Source organism: Microcebus murinus, chromosome 17 (assembly GCF_040939455.1).
Source record: "Microcebus murinus isolate Inina chromosome 17, M.murinus_Inina_mat1.0, whole genome shotgun sequence".
Classification (NCBI taxonomy): domain Eukaryota; kingdom Metazoa; phylum Chordata; class Mammalia; order Primates; family Cheirogaleidae; genus Microcebus; species Microcebus murinus.
The window spans coordinates 12,018,140-12,033,919 of record NC_134120.1 but is presented as its reverse complement, the minus strand read 5'-3'; the positions used below and the strand labels follow the sequence as shown (position 1 = coordinate 12,033,919).

At 40.9% G+C, this 15,780-nt stretch overlaps 1 protein-coding gene across 1 annotated transcript in view; it reads right to left on the bottom strand.

Moving 5' to 3' along the window:
• The window catches only part of VPS4B (vacuolar protein sorting 4 homolog B), a 28,228-nt gene extending 23,367 nt beyond the window's left edge, over nt 1-4,861 (bottom strand). Inside the window, exon 1 of the mRNA XM_012774466.2 lies at nt 4,456-4,861. Within this exon, the coding sequence (XP_012629920.2) occupies nt 4,456-4,482 (27 nt within the window). The 5' untranslated portion in view covers nt 4,483-4,861. The remainder of the gene's footprint in view (nt 1-4,455) is intronic.
• Between the last annotated feature and the right edge of the window lie 10,919 nt (nt 4,862-15,780).

Sequence of the window (15,780 nt, the reverse complement as noted above, 5' to 3'; positions counted from 1 at the left end):
CAGCCTCAGCCTTCCAAAGCACTGGGATTACAGGTGTGAGCCACCAGGCCTGGCCCATCTTGGTTTCTCCAGCTCCTAGTCCTCCTACAGCAATGCTTTCTACCTCTTGATTGCCAAATCTCACAGAGAGAGAGTTTATCTAACTCCATCTCTGCTGTACTTTAACACTAGTAACAAATACCTTGATAGTGTCTCTTTTCTTGGCCTTCACAAAATCATTCTCTTCTGGTTTTACTCTTTACTATTTAATGATTCTTTTTCAGACTCCATTTCCTCTCTCCTTAAATGTCCATATTCTGTAGAGTTTCTATCTTGGTCCTTGTTTCTCCTCATTCTGTAAACTCTCCAAGATGAGACTCTCTATGCCTACAACCTCTGCTACCATCTGTATAATAATAAATCCCATATCCTAACTCCAACCAACCCACTATCCCTAGTTTTACGCATATGAGGGCTGTCCGGAAAGTATCCAGCCAAATAGACAGTTATTATATTAACAATGGCTGGATACTTTCTGGACAGCCCTTGTATGTATACAAATGCTCACTGGACATTTCGATTTGATTGTCTCCACAAGCATTGTAAACTCAACAAATTTAGAACTTATTTTGCTCCCCAACCCTAACCCCAAATATACCCCTCCTTTTATATTCCTAGAACCAATTCCTACCTACTCAGATATCCAATCCAGACATCTGTAAGAAAACCCAGACTCTTTCTCCTCCCTCCATTTTTAATTGCAGGTAACAAGCCTGACTATTCTTCTCCAGCTTTCCTCTAGCCAATCCTCTTCTTTACTTGAACAGGCACTACACTAATTTGGCCCCTCATCATCTCCCGTCACACAGACCCCTGCTTCCTAACTGCCCATCCTGCTTCCAGGTTTCCTACCAGTCAAGTTTTTCCCTGTTTACACAATAGTCATTCTTCAATGACTCCCCATCTACAACAAAATAAAGGATGAGGATCCATCATTTATGTGTGCCATGCATGGCCTAACTCTTTAGGCTCGAGTTTCCACCTCATACATTAAGTTCTAGTCATACCAAGCTACTGGCACAACCTGGACCAACTTGGACTGAGTGCCTTTGTATACAGCATATGCTCTGTCTGGAATACTCTGTTCCACTGTCTCCCCATGAAACTCCAGCTTCTCCAAGACTCAGTGCAGTCCTGGGCCTCCTGCTGCAAAGCCCTCCCCAACACCCCTGGGTAGCCTACCCTGAACTTCCTCTAGCTTCCCTCTGCCTCCTGTACACACTTCCAGTGATCACACTGTGATGTATCTATCCTATGTCTTTATATGTCTGTTTTCACATCAGAACATAAGCCATCTGAAGTCATGGATGATATATTATTTTTATGTTCCCCAGGACTCAGCAAAATGCATGCTACAGTAGACACTCAAAAAATATTTAAGATTGAGTAAACTTTGAGTTCCATTTCACATCGTATTATTTGTAGTTTCCCCCAATCCTCTGTAAATTTTATTACAATTCTAGACTGAGGCACAAGTTGGTTTTCTCTGCCTGAAAAGTAATCAACTTTCTCGCTCAAGGAAGCAGAATGATGTAATGAACAAAAACACAGATTTGTAAGCAGACAGACTTAGATTCAAAACTATCTTCAACACTAATTAACTATATGTCTTTGGGCAAATCATAACCTTAATAAGCTTAAGTTTCTTATACTGTGAAACTGGAATAATATTCACTCTAAAGAATTTTTTTGAGGATTAAATGAGATCATATCAAACACCATGCAGACAACTAGCATTGACTTTACCTAAGATCACATCACCTCCTGTGAACCATTTCTCACATGTTCTTGGAAGAATAAGATATGCCCTTCCTTTCTACCTTCCCACACTAACCTCTGATTCCATTGCAGTAGTCCCCTTCCTCTGATGGGGGATATGTACCAAGATCCCCAGTGGATGCCTGAAACTGCTATAGTACTGAATCCTATATATACTATTTTTCCCTATACATATATACCTATGATAAAGATTAATTTATAAGTTAGACACAGTAAGAAATTAACAATAACTAATAATTAAATAGAATTACAATAATATACTGTAACAAAAGTTATGTGAATGTGGTTTCTCTCTTAAAATCTTTATTGTACTATACTCATCTCTCTTGTGATGTGAGATAATAAAATGCCTACGTGATGAGATGAAACAAGGTGAATGATATAGGTATTGTAATGTAGCATTTACAAATTATAAGTTGTTTATTCCTAGAATTTTCCATTTAATATTTTTGGACTGCAGCAAAACTGTGGATGAGGGAGGACTACTATATAGCATGTATTATTTTATAATTTTGATTTTTTAGTTATCTACATTCCCCCATTAGATTATAAACACCTGGCTATAGGGATTTTTGCCTTGTTCAGTGGAAAAGTTATTATGTGAATGTTCTTCATCCAAATTTCCTGAGTTAGAAGGATGAAAAGGCTGAATAAGAAAGCATACCTGTGAACCCATCACTAATAAAATTATAACTCGAGATTCTTCCTGTTTAACACTAGCAATTATTCCTTTAATACTGGTCAATCTCTAGTTGGTTCACTGAAGAACACCCAACAATTCAAATATGATGCTTTCTGGTTATAGAACAAAACTGCAAATCTTGTAGAAGAAAGGTAACAGTGAATGGCTGAAGATTATGTTATAGAATGCCCAAGTCACAGGCAAAGTCTCTGACAAATCAAAAGCTAATGAAATGGCCGGGCGCGGTGGCTCACGCCTGTAATCCTAGCTCTCTGGGAGGCCGAGGCGGGCGGATTGCTTGAGGTCAGGAGTTCGAAACCAGCCTGAGCAAGAGCGAGACCCCGTCTCTACTAGAAATAGAAAGAAATTAATTGGCCAACTAATATATATATACAAAAAATTAGCCGGGCATGGTGGCGAATGCCTGTAGTCCCAGCTACTTGGGAGGCTGAGGCAGGAGGATTGCTTGAGCCAGGAGTTTGAGGTTGCTGTGAGCTAGACTGACGCCACGGCACTCACTCTAGCCTGGGCAATAAAGTGAGACTCTGTCTCAAAAAAAAACAAAAAAAACAACAAAAAAAAAAGCTAATGAAATAAAACTAGTTAACAAACCAACAAGGATGAGGACAAGATGGGCCTTCAAAAGAAATCACATTTAATACTCAAAGGAACAATACTTTGACCAAATGACCAATACTTTTTTTCAAATATACTTACCAAAAAGACCCTTTACAAATGGGACTACAAAAAAACTTAAGATTAAGTGAAGATCATTTTATCTTAGTTTAATACAATTTTGGTGGAAAAGATATGCAGACAAAATCAACACATGACTTGTTCTTTATTCTACACAATAAGTCATTGTAATTATAATGTTTTGTGAAAGATAAAACATTTATCTTCATAATCTTTTGGGTCAATTTTCAAGATAAAAGTCTCAAGTAAGCCTCTCCTTCCATTCTTTTTGTGAATTTTTGATGTCTGTTTAAAAGAGTTTACTTTGAGTGTGTCTTTCTTGAGGATAAATTATCTTGCGTTTGGGAGTTCTTCCATTATCTTCCATGCCTGTACCAGGCCCTGAATAAATGCCTGTTCAACAAATTACCAGAAGATCAAGACAAGGATTCAACACAGGCATTTCATGGTATTCTTTTGTATCAAATAGATTGATTCGGAGTAAGCCTCATTATAATCTAAACTCCACCAACGCCCTAGACCCATTCTGGGGATGGGAGACACTGTCACATAAATTTCTTCTCTCAATGAATTCCATTCAACAGAAGGCTAACGATTAAGTCTAAAACCTTAGGATTCCATGACTTATGTACAAAACATTGTGCTCATTGCGGCGGGGGTGGGGAAGTGTAGCCACAAAATAGTTGAAGAATACTTCACGATCTTATACACAATTTGGGAGACAGACACAGGACAGTGCACATGAGCACTTAGGTTCAATGAATTCACAAAGACTGTATGTTGGCTGGTTCTAAGCTCAGACTGCAGGGCCGTTTTCTTATTTCTATTTACCTGACAGCTCAGTAGGAAGGCCTTTGCTATTATCAGCTTGAGAAACTAAATTAACTATGATCACCCTATTTTCAACTGGTCCAGAGAGTGCTTTGCAAAAATTGCATTCTTTCCTTTCTCTCTTACACTGAGTGGAGAGATCTGCCCAGTTTGGCTCAAAATCGGCTGGTTTGGGGGGAAACATACAAAAAAGCCCCAACAAGTCAAGAGTCTCACAAAGGCACTGGCTTGGGAGACCCCGGCGCGAGCCGGAAACCACCTTTCCGCTGGAAAGCGCCCACTCTCCCACCTGCGGCTTCGCCCCGACCCGCCCTCCTCCGCCCCTACCAGAGGCGCGGCGGCCTCCTCCTTCCTTCCCGCCCCGCACCCTACTTCTCGCGCCTACCCCGCCCCAGCTCTTCAGGGGCACGGGAGATGAGTAGAGATACCTGGAGGTTGGTCGAAGTGGATGCCATGGCGGAGATCCGAGGCGGTTCCCTAGAGGGGAACGAGGGCTGAGGAGAGCCAACAGCACCAACGTCGAATTGCGCCGGGTGTAACAGTTCCCAAACTGAGGAGGCTGGTGGCTCTCAGACCCCAAGAGGCAGCCTCCCTTCCGGAACTTATCCTAAAACACCACTGTACGCCCGACCCTCCTCACAAAACTTCCGCAATCCCGAGCCCCTCTGGGCTCTGATCCCGCCTCTAGCCTGTGCACTTCCGCTTTCGTCATCAGCACGCGCGCTACCCAGTCACCGGCATTCCCCGCATCTGGCTACAGCCCATGCCATCCAGAGACTGGGAAAAGTAGCCTTGAACCCTATGAGCCCTGGCGGAAGTCAGGCTTAGCGCAGGCGCACTGCGACTCCGGACCAGGGGTCGGGAGGCGGCCTGGAGGGCCAAGAGGAGCGCAAGCGCGGAAGGGCAGGTTCCTTTGTTTTTCCGGAAGTCTTTTACTTGAACATGAGTTATTGGCCCTGGTTCCTGTTCCTCTTCTGCGTGAATTGTCCTTATGTGGCTTTTGAGGGAAAACGTCATTTCTTCTCCAAGACCCACCGGTTGAAGACTTTGGGCCCCTCATCCACTCCGTTTTCTCTTTTGTGAAATGGGGACAATCGTGGTACCTATCTTGGAGTGGTGAAGAATACTAGAGGAAATGCTCTAGAAGGTCCACGGCCCAGTGGGGGGGCGAACAGTCAGGCCTCAGTCGTGTTGGCGCTTGTTATTGCTCATAGTTCACACATCATTCAACAAACATCTTTCGCATGATTATTGTGTTGACTCTCCGCCGCTTTGCGACTACTAATATGAATAGCCTATGTGTGGCCACTGCCCTCGAGTTTACACTCTGATGGGGAAGCAGGCTCCTGAACTTGTCTTGTAAAATGGGTATATCACATATTATTTATGCCAGTTATATTTACAAGGTAAGTTGATGGCGCTATTCAAGATCATATAAGGCAGGGATTAGTGGCAGAAATAAAACCTTTTTTCAGCCTATGATTTTCAGCCACAGTCCTCTTTTTATTCTTTTCGTAATTAAGTTTCTTAAAGGAATGCAAAAATATGTGTTTAATCACTCCATTTTCTTTCCTAGTCATTCACTACTTCTTTTCAATCATTTGGTATCACCTAGATAAAGTACTCACCTCCCGCCTCTTAACTGGTATTGTCAACTATTCAGTTCGTCAAATCTCTCTTATCTCCCTTCCTAATGTTCTTTCTCTATCTCCTTCATTGCCTCGCCTTACTCCTCTCTAAGAGCAGAATTTCCTCAAGAGTCTGATGCCCTGTTCTCTCTCACTATTCCATCTCTGTTCATTTTATCCTCTTCCTGGACTTCAGCTGTTAATAGATGAGAAATGACTTCAAATCTGGATCTCTAGGCCTGTCCTATCCCATGTCCAGCATTTACAACTGCTTCCCAGAGGTCTCATCACAGGGTTTTTCAGCAAGATAAATTCAACATGTTCAAAGCCAAATTATTTTCTATCACAAACTCCCTTCTGTGGTCTCTCCTTCTTAGAATTGTATCACCGAATCTATATCACCCAGGCTCAAAGCTCAAAGCCCTCTCTCTACCCTGCATCTACCATTCCTTTCTTCCCACCTCTCTTTCCCCTTCTAGTTATTGATAAAATACCACAGGGCCTCCAGCCAGTAGGAGAATGCTGTACATAGTAGATACTTAATAAATATTAAGCTGTTCAACTGAGCTGCTTAAAATCAGCCACTGGTTTCTTAATGACTATCAGATAAACCTGATTTTTCCTGAATAGACAACCAGACTCTAACATACTTTTCAATTCAATCTCTATAAACATTTGCTAAAACTCAATACAAGTACTGGACATCAGGAAACTACAAAGATGAATATGATATGGTCCTTGCTATTTAAGGAGTTTCATTGCTATTTATTTCCTTGCTATTTAAGAAGAATTTGTTGAGATTTATTGAATACCGCCATGTGCCAGTTTTAAATGCTTGATATGAACAGTCAAAAATTCCTCTTTTATCACGTTGACATGATGGATGTCCATGATCCATCATGATGATATGATGGATCCCCTGATATGCAATTAGAAGGCACATCACCTCTGTGGCATTCTTCCAAAAATTTATAACCTCTGTCTAATAAGAAAACAACAGAAAAATCCAAGTGGAGGGTTTTTCTACTTCTACAGCTATTACTCTTCAAAAAAGTCAAGGTTGTGAAAGACAAGGAAAGACTGAGGAGTGTCACAGATTGGAAGAGACTAAGGAAGGAGGCATGACAACTGTATGCTGTATGGGATTCTGGATTGGATCCTGGAACAGAAAAATGGCATTAGCTGAAAAACTGATAAAGATAAGAATAAAGCCTACAGCTTAGCTAGTAGTATTATATCAATGTGAATTTCTTAGTACCCTGGTTATTTGAGATATTACAAGTAGGGGAAGTTGGGTGAAGAGTACCTGGGAATTCTCTATATATCTTTGCAGCTCTTCTGTAAGTTTTATTTTAAAATGAAAGTTTTTTTTTTAAATTCCTATTCTCTGGGACCTTACATTCTAGTGGAGTAGAAACTCTTTACCTTTTAGGTATTTAAAATGTAAATGTAAAAATGTTACATGTGTAACATCTACAAAGTACTTTTATATACATTATCTTATTGAATTCTGTGAGGTAGATTTTAAGTATTCCATTTTTACAAATGAGGAGACAGCTTCCAAGAGATCAGTATAAGTTCCCCAGTCCATGCAGTTATTCTATGGCAGAACTGGAGTTTGAGCCCAGGTCATCTGACTCCAAGGTGACAAGTGCTGGAATAGAGACAGAGTGCACTGTGGGACCACAGGAGAGAGAAGGCTTAATTCTGAATGAGTGGTTAGGAATGTGTTAGGAAGTGTCATTTAAAGTGAATCTTAAAACCTTACACTGATTTTGACAGAGGCTAAGCCATTTCAGGCAGAAGGAAGAGCATGAATAAAGGTGTGGACAAATACAAACAATACATGACATATCTGAGGGGTGGTTGGAGTGTAGGAAGCAGAGGAGCTGTGGGGACCAAGTGGCAGGAGAGAAAGCTAGAAACACACCAGCCAGAACTGCTAGGTGCTCAGTGCTTTAAATGATAGGGAGTTTGGACTTTATCCTGGAGGCAGTAGAGTTTATGGAAAGTCCCTCCCCACACACTGTCTTTTCCACCCTTCCTCCCTGCCTTTATCCCTTCTTGTCTTCCTTGTTAGAGTTGTAATTTGGTCATATACTGGTTTTATGAAGATGGATCTGACATTCGCTTGCAAATGGACCAGGAAGAGAGAAGAGGCAGGAAGATCAAGTAGGAGGGTCCAACAGGAATGTTACATTTTAGAAAACAGGATGTACAGAGCCAACAGTATTTCCGATTCCTAGAGCACAGCCCCTAGTTCCTTGCCTCATGGGCTTTGATGAATACATCCTTGCTGCTTCAGTTGCTTTCACCAATTCAGCCCATTAAAATCATACTTATTCTTCAAATGCCACTTTGAATGCCACTTCCTCAAGAAACTCTTATCAAACTTTGGACCTTAGATTACCCTTAGATGATGCATGCTAAGCGCCTAATACAGTGCCTGGCACAGAGCAGCTACCAAACATCAGTAGCCTCACCAGCATAGTGTTCTACCTTTCTAGACTGTAAAACCCCCAAGGGCTAAGGCTTCATTTCAATCATTTTTGTAACACACTCTCCCACTGTGTGCACTTACCCACCACATATACACACAGGGTATGTGCTTAAAGAGCCAAGATTTGTTGAACAGAATAAAATTTTCCTGCTGTGATTAAGGATTTTGGAAATAGAGGGGGGGAGGGTCCATGGGCTAGTAGGTGGCATTCATGGATTCAGCCTTCAACAGGGTCTCATATGCAGCCCGTCCAGGACTGAATCCATCTCAGACCATTTTAAAGAACACACATCATACTAAGGCCCACATACATGCCCTGCACAGACTTGTGTGAGTCAGGTCTCTGTTTGTTGAGTTTCCAGCTCCCTCCCTGACCTGGAGTATAGAAGGAAAGCAAAGTGCTGACAGGGTTGGTCCCTTGAAAGAAGTGACTCACAGGCAGTTCTTGGGCAGGAAACCTGTTGGGCAATATCAAGTGACACACCTTTTGAATGTGCTCAGATGCCCTGAGGCCCAGCCCTTTCTCACTTATTGCTGTTCATTTTATTCCCATGAGGCCACAGCCAGCTTGTGGACTGATAAGTGGGTCCAGGAATCAACCCATGGAGTCACATTCAGCCTTGTGATGGAGGGTGTGGAGATGAAGCCGCCATTCCTCACTGCTTATTACACAAGGGCAAGTGTGCTGTAAGGCATTAGCACACAGGAAGAGATGAGAGCCTGCCCCCAAGAAGTTTTCAGGCTAACAGCATCCTCCTCCAGATGATGGATACTTGGCACAGAGATAATGCACCTGGGAAGAGTTGGTCTCAAACACCTTTCGCTTCCACTGCTCAAACTAAGTCTTTTCCTGGACTTCCCCCCACCCCAAAATGCCTCCTTAACTCTTGGTCTAGATTCTGTATTCAAGCAGTTGTGGCTCATAGTGTTCTACTTGTTGAAGGAAGGTAGAAAATATTTGCTTTCTTCTCAAAATTCTCTTTTTCCCCTCTCAGAGATTATCAGATATGAGCCACATTCTTTCTGTTTTCTCCTGCTTTCAAGGCCCTGTGCAAAATTAATTGATCTTTGCCAGTACAATAGGAAAAATTGGTATATTATAATCTTAGATATACAACCCTCCATAGTCATCTGTGCCACATTCGTAGATTCAACCAACAGCGGGTGAAAATAGTAGGGGGGGAAAAAGGATAGTTGTGTCAATACTGAACATGTCCAGACGTTTTTCTTGTCTTTATTCCCTAAACAATACAGCGTAACAGCTATTTACATAGCATTTACATTGTATTAGTTGCTGTAAGTGATCTAGAGATGATTTAAAGCTGAACTCCAAGTCAACTAATTAGGTACCTTAATTACATCTGCAAAATCCCTTTACCTTTGCCATATTCTATTGGTTTGAAACAAGTCACAATTTCTGCCTGCACTGTGTTATGAAGGGGAAGCATTTCTTTTATTAAAGAGGAGTTAGCTTTCCATACCTTTGAAATATGCCAGCCAATACATATTCCAGCAGCAAAATTCATTTGGACATAGAAGCTCTCAGTGTCTACTGAGCATTCCCTCTCCAGAGCAACTAATTCTAGTTGTCTTTTCAATAGACAAAATTCTGCAAGATTGCTGTCACTAAATTAGCACAGAGATCTGGGGTAAGGGTACTGGGTGAATCATTTTAGGTCCAAAAATCAACCTCCATTTATTTACTTCTGGTGGACTAGTTTCAGGAGAAGGATTTTAGAAGAATTTCAGGATGTCCCCCAACACCAAATAGCGCAATTTCTCAAATAGCAACAATACCATCATCAAGCTAATGACTGTCTAAATGAGCAAAGAAATTTGCATTTTGTTATCTAACTGAACATTTTCCCAGGAATTATAGTACACATTAGTTGTTCATTGTCCCATTTGATTACTAAAGGAAGTAAAAAAAGGTTAGGCAGAAACAAAATGAATATATCATAAGAGTAGCAATGATGTGTTGTAGCAGAGAGGGTTCAAATTTAATGTCTGTTTAGTAATTTTTTTTTACTTTTGAAATGAGTATAAAGCTCTCTTCATCTTTTTAGAAACTCATTTGTATTGACTGCAAGCAGATCTTTGCTGAGACTTTAAGCTTTGCTTCCATCTTCCTTTTCTTCCTTTTTGAAGTACATAAACTTATCATGTCTAGATACCATAAATATTTTTAAGAAGATGTGATTGTGTCAGGAAAAAAATAAGTTGGTTGTGGTTTTGTGTAAAATACATAGAGAAGCCTCATGATTTAATTACTAGCTAAACATTTAGTAAATGGCCCTTTGATAAATTTCTGAGTGATGAGTGAGGGAAATATGGGAACAGGACTGGAAACCCCTGAGGAAAAGATCACCCAATTAAAACCTCAAGACTGAAAGTCATCTTCCTCTGTTGACGTCACACACACACACACACACACACACACACACGGACTGAAAATTGGCTGGCAACCTTCTTCTTTGTGATTTATCAGTTTCCCTATGAAAAACCAAACATTGCCAAACCTAAAAAATATTTTATTGAAAGCTACTGTTTTAGGGCACCTTAAGGTCAATTTTTTTTTTTTTTTTTTTTTTTTTTTGAGACAGAGTGTCGCTTTGTTGTCCAGGCTAGAGTGAGTGCCGTGGCGTCAGCCTAGCTCACAGCAACCTCAAACTCCTGGGCTCAAGCGATCCTCCTGCCTCAGCCTCCCGAGTAGCTGGGACTACAGGCATGAGCCACCATGCCCGGCTAATTTTTTATATATATATCAGTTGGCCAATTAATTTCTTTCTATTTATAGTAGAGACGGGGTCTCGCTCTTGTTCAGGCTGGTTTTGAACTCCTGACCTTGAGCAATCCGCCCGCCTCGGCCTCCCAAGAGCTAGGATTATAGGCGTGAGCCACCGGGCCCGGCCAAGGTCAATATTTTAACTCTGTAAGACATTCAATACTTGTGTTCCTACGTTAGCTGTAATAGCATTGGATTCAAAATCAACACACGTGGGATGGAATTCTTATTTATATGTGTAAATACATGTAAAACTGAGACTCAAAGAAAAGACAATAGAATTGGTGACACGGCAATCCACTGGTGTTAAGTGAGATTCTATCTGGTATGCAGCACTTGAATTTGATGTTCAAAAAAAAGAGATTTAAAACCAGAAGTTAAACATGACCCCTTTTTTCCTGAAAACTTCTAATACAATTGGAAAAATAAAGCAGATATAGAAAGAAAGCAGCCTTTACCAGTCAAAATGAATGATAATTACCATGTACACCTTATGAGTTAGAAACAAGTAGTGAGACATGCTGGCCTTAGTGATCATAAGAAAGGTTAGGCCTGAAATATGCCTATAGAGGAAACTTGATACAGTGAAAGAATTTACTTGTTCATATAAAGACACTCAGTGCTACTGAAGAGAGTTGTCTCTTCATATTATTCAAATTACAATTACAAAATGGAAGTCTTGAAAGCCCAAATGTTTATTTATAATCTTGGCCAAGTTCCACTTTGTAAGAGTAAGAATAAGTTAAAAACCACAGCCAACTCAATTATTTAATTTCACTGTATTAAAGCTCAAGGTTGCCAAATGATCTCATTACCAAATTATACCCTAAGTTCATCCTGGGAAAATAAGCTATTCTATGCCAGACAAACTATTCCCAAGGGTAATTCCTGGCCAATGATATTTTTGAAGTTGCAAAGTGGATGTGTTTTTCATTGGAAAATTCCATCCTCCACCCCTGGTACTCTTAGACAATTCTGTAGCTTACCTAACTTAGCACAAGAAAGCACTGGGCCAAAAAGTATCATGCAAAACACACTCAATAACATATGAGTGACCCTTAGTAGTAGTCTGAAAGGCCAATTGTAATAGATTTTATAAAAACAAAACTTGGTCTATAAAAATTGCATGAGAAGCAGTGTGTTCTAGTGTTAATTACAAGTGCCTTCCACATAATCTTATGATCAGGTACTCACAGGTTGTCAAAAAGCTATACTAAGAGATATTATGCTTGGAAACATTACAAATACAGATGTGAAAAGAGAAATGTTTAGCTTTTACTCTTCATGTCTTGGAGCCTATTTTTTCAATGGTGGGGCATTATAGCAGCAAAAGGTTCAGGTTCCCACTAAAAAAAAGATACACTACCCCTATCAAGGCAAGGAATACCCCCAAACAAAGTGGTTTTATTGTGCTAGGGACAAGTGAGAAACTCCAGAAGAGGGATATTATAAGAGCCCCTAAGGGGTAGATTTAGGTCAAGGGAAATCTATACCTTGGAGGGAGTTGGAGACATTAACTTATTTAGAAATTGGCTCTCTTTAAAGACCCCAGAGTGTAAAGTATCATGTAATTGATCCAAGTGGCCAATATGTCAATCAACAAATCTAAATTGAGTTGACTATTATGTGAAAGGCACCTAACCCTACAAGCTCCTTCTAAATTTCGCAAAAGAAAAAGAGCAGCATTGTGCATTGATTGTCTAACTCATGGGTATTACAACACAAATATATTTTAGAAGTGCCAACAGTGACATTGTAATTTTATTATGCTGCGTGTGCACATTGTAATGTGGTTCAAAGAGCTTTCTCTGGGCTTGGAGTCCAGAAGTCCTAGGTTCTAATCCTGACTCTTCTACTCATCAGCTTCGATGCCTTTCTTAGAGAGTAGAGAGAAGAGTTTGGATGAAAGATGGTGTGATAGAATCAGAAGAACTTAGTTCTATACTCAGCTATCCTAGTGTCCTTGTTTTTAAAATTTTAACTTATTTTTACTTTTTAGAGACAGGGTCTTGCTCTGTTGCCCAGGCTGGAGTGCACTGGTACAATTATAGCTCACTGTAGCCTCAAACACCTAGGCTCAAGTGATCCTCCTCCCTCAGCCTCCTGAGTAGTTGGGGCTACAGGTATGCACAACCACACTCAGCTAATTTAATTTTTTTTTCTTAGAGATAAGGTCTTGCTATGTTGCCCAGGCTAGTCTCAAACCCCTAGCTTCAAGCGATCCTCCTGCTTTGGCCTCCTAAATAGCTGGGGATAACAGATATGAGCCATTCCCTTGCCTTTTGACTTTGAGAAGGTCATTTTTTCTTTTGTCTTTAGTTTGCTGTCTATGACAAGAATGAACTACATCACCTCTGAAGTCTCCTGTTGCTTCAAACTAGTCTCTTGAAGCAAAGTATAATTATATTACTTGAAATTACTGTAGACTTTTAGAGTTGCACTTTTGCTTTCATGCTCTACTCTTGAGACACTGTTGTATAACAGAAAGTAACAGAGATTTTGAAGTGAGACCCAAGGAAAGGCACTTAACTGCTTTCAAACTTACTTTTCTTATCTTTAAACCAGGACTAATAATTCCTACTTTACAAGGTGGCTGCAAAGATGAGAGATAATGAACTATGATGTCTGGCCCATATCGGACACTAAGTAATTGGTGCTGCTCTTTATTTTTACCTCTGTGAACTACTTGATGCCAAGGGGTAGTATTATTCCTAAGGGAAAATAAAATAGACTTTATAACAGTCTACCATTTCTAGGGCATTGCTGTGGCAGACACAGTATAATGTTATCTTTTGAGGTATGAAATTTTAGGAAAATTTACTAATGGAGTCCGTACTTTACAAAGGTATCGGATGTTGCCTTTGTAATGTGCCTCACTCAGATCTTATGCTTAATTCTGACACTTAAGCCTAAGGTTTCCACGAGTAGTTAGGCTCGCTCCAACAAACAGGCTTCATGTTAGGGGGACGATACTGATTGAATGAAGCTGCTTCTCATCTTGGTGTTTTCTCCAATTATTCTCTCCAGGTTCCTCTTATTCACCATCATCCCTGGCACGTTGTGATCCCATTACTCCGTGTTCCTCCATTTTTGTCACATCGTGGATACAGTTGAATGCTTCCTCTTTCTTTCAGGAAAACACAGACCAGCATGCAGGTTTCTGCCACCCCTGGTCACTCGTCTTCCTCTCCTGTGCATCACCAGGGATCCTTGTAAGGTGCAAAGTGACAGACCCCTTACATTTTACGCAACAATGCTTGCTTCTGGGGCCAACTATGGGTTAGTTAATTTATCCCACTTTTGAGCACCTGTCATTCTCTATTCTTTGACCTAAAATTTCTTGTTGGCACTCACAAATGAGCATTCATTTGTAATGTTTCTAGATTTCGTGATTTCATGAGCAACTCCCTGTGTAAGGCACGATCCCTGTTCTCAAAGAGTTTACAATCCATTCGCATATGGAGAAATAAGCACTACGCAGTCCTGTGTGACAAGGGTGAGCACAGCGTTACAGGCAGTGGGGCTTCAGGAAGGAGAAGACACTGTTCCGGGCTGGGCTGGCTACTAACGAGCTGTCCCTTCACAGTGGGAGAGGAGAGGCTGAGACTTTCAAGAGTGGACAGGTGGGGGACCAAGGCGGGGGGCCAAGGCGTGGGGGCAGGATGCTGCCGAACACATGGTTTGTGCAGATTCTCCTCCTGAGAACTTTTAAAGAAGATTATTTCCCGATCAGTTCATAAACTCATCTCTGCTGTAGACATTCATTTTGGTCTAACCTGGAGAAGGAAAGTGGGTACTAGGTACTAGATGTGTGAACTTGGTTAGACCATATGTCCATATTAAGTCCAATTTCAACAGTTAAGGTCAACAGTTAAGGGTTAGTGTGGCAGCTAAGATGTAGCACATGATGATAGCAGGAGGGAGCATGTTCCTGATGAATGGGAGATGCCGCCTCTCCCCCCACTCCACATAAATATATATTTATATATATGACAGGTCGGGGTTGGGTCATAGTCATCTCTGTAATTTATTAATCTTATGTAAGAATTTATTTGCAAATTAATTAACATACTTAAGTGAATAAATCCAAACATAGTAGATTTCTTAGTTCTTTGTTCTTTCTGAAATATTTCTGTGGAGTATTGAAAGATCTTTTTAGAATAATTTTAAAGAAATCTAGTCCAGTGTTTTAGTACAGACATTGTATCTGGGGTTTTTGGTTGCCCATCTTCCGAACTGCCCTTCCTTGTTGAAAAGACCCCAGTGTTTCAGTCCCCCCAGGGTTGCTGTAACAAACTGGGTGGCTTCAAACAACAGAAATATATTCTCTCACACTTCTGGAGACTGGAAATCTGGAATCAAGGGATCGCCAGGGCCAACTTCCCTCTAGGAAAGGATCCCTCCTTGCCTCTTCTAGTTTCTGGTGGTGATCGGCAGTGGTTTCTGTTTCTTCCCTTTGTTACAGATGAATCACCCCATCTCTGCCTCCATCATATTCTCCCTGGGTGTCTGAGCCTCTGCATCCAAATTTCCCTCTTCTTACAAGGACACCAGTTAACAAACAAGAACTCTGAGTAACGGCAGTATGAACTTAAACAAATTTATTATCCAGATATTACCAGAAAGTTCCTAGGAGAAGCAGAACCTGGGGACAATGGGTGTCAGAAGAATAATTGTCATTAAGAACATCAGTTGTGCCGGGCGCGGTGGCTCACGCCTGTAATCCTAGCTCTTTGGAGGCCGAGGCGGGCGGATTGCTCAAGGTCAGGAATTCAAAACCAGCCTGAGCAAGAGCGAGACCCTGTCTCTACTATAAATAGAAAGAAATTAATTGGCCAAC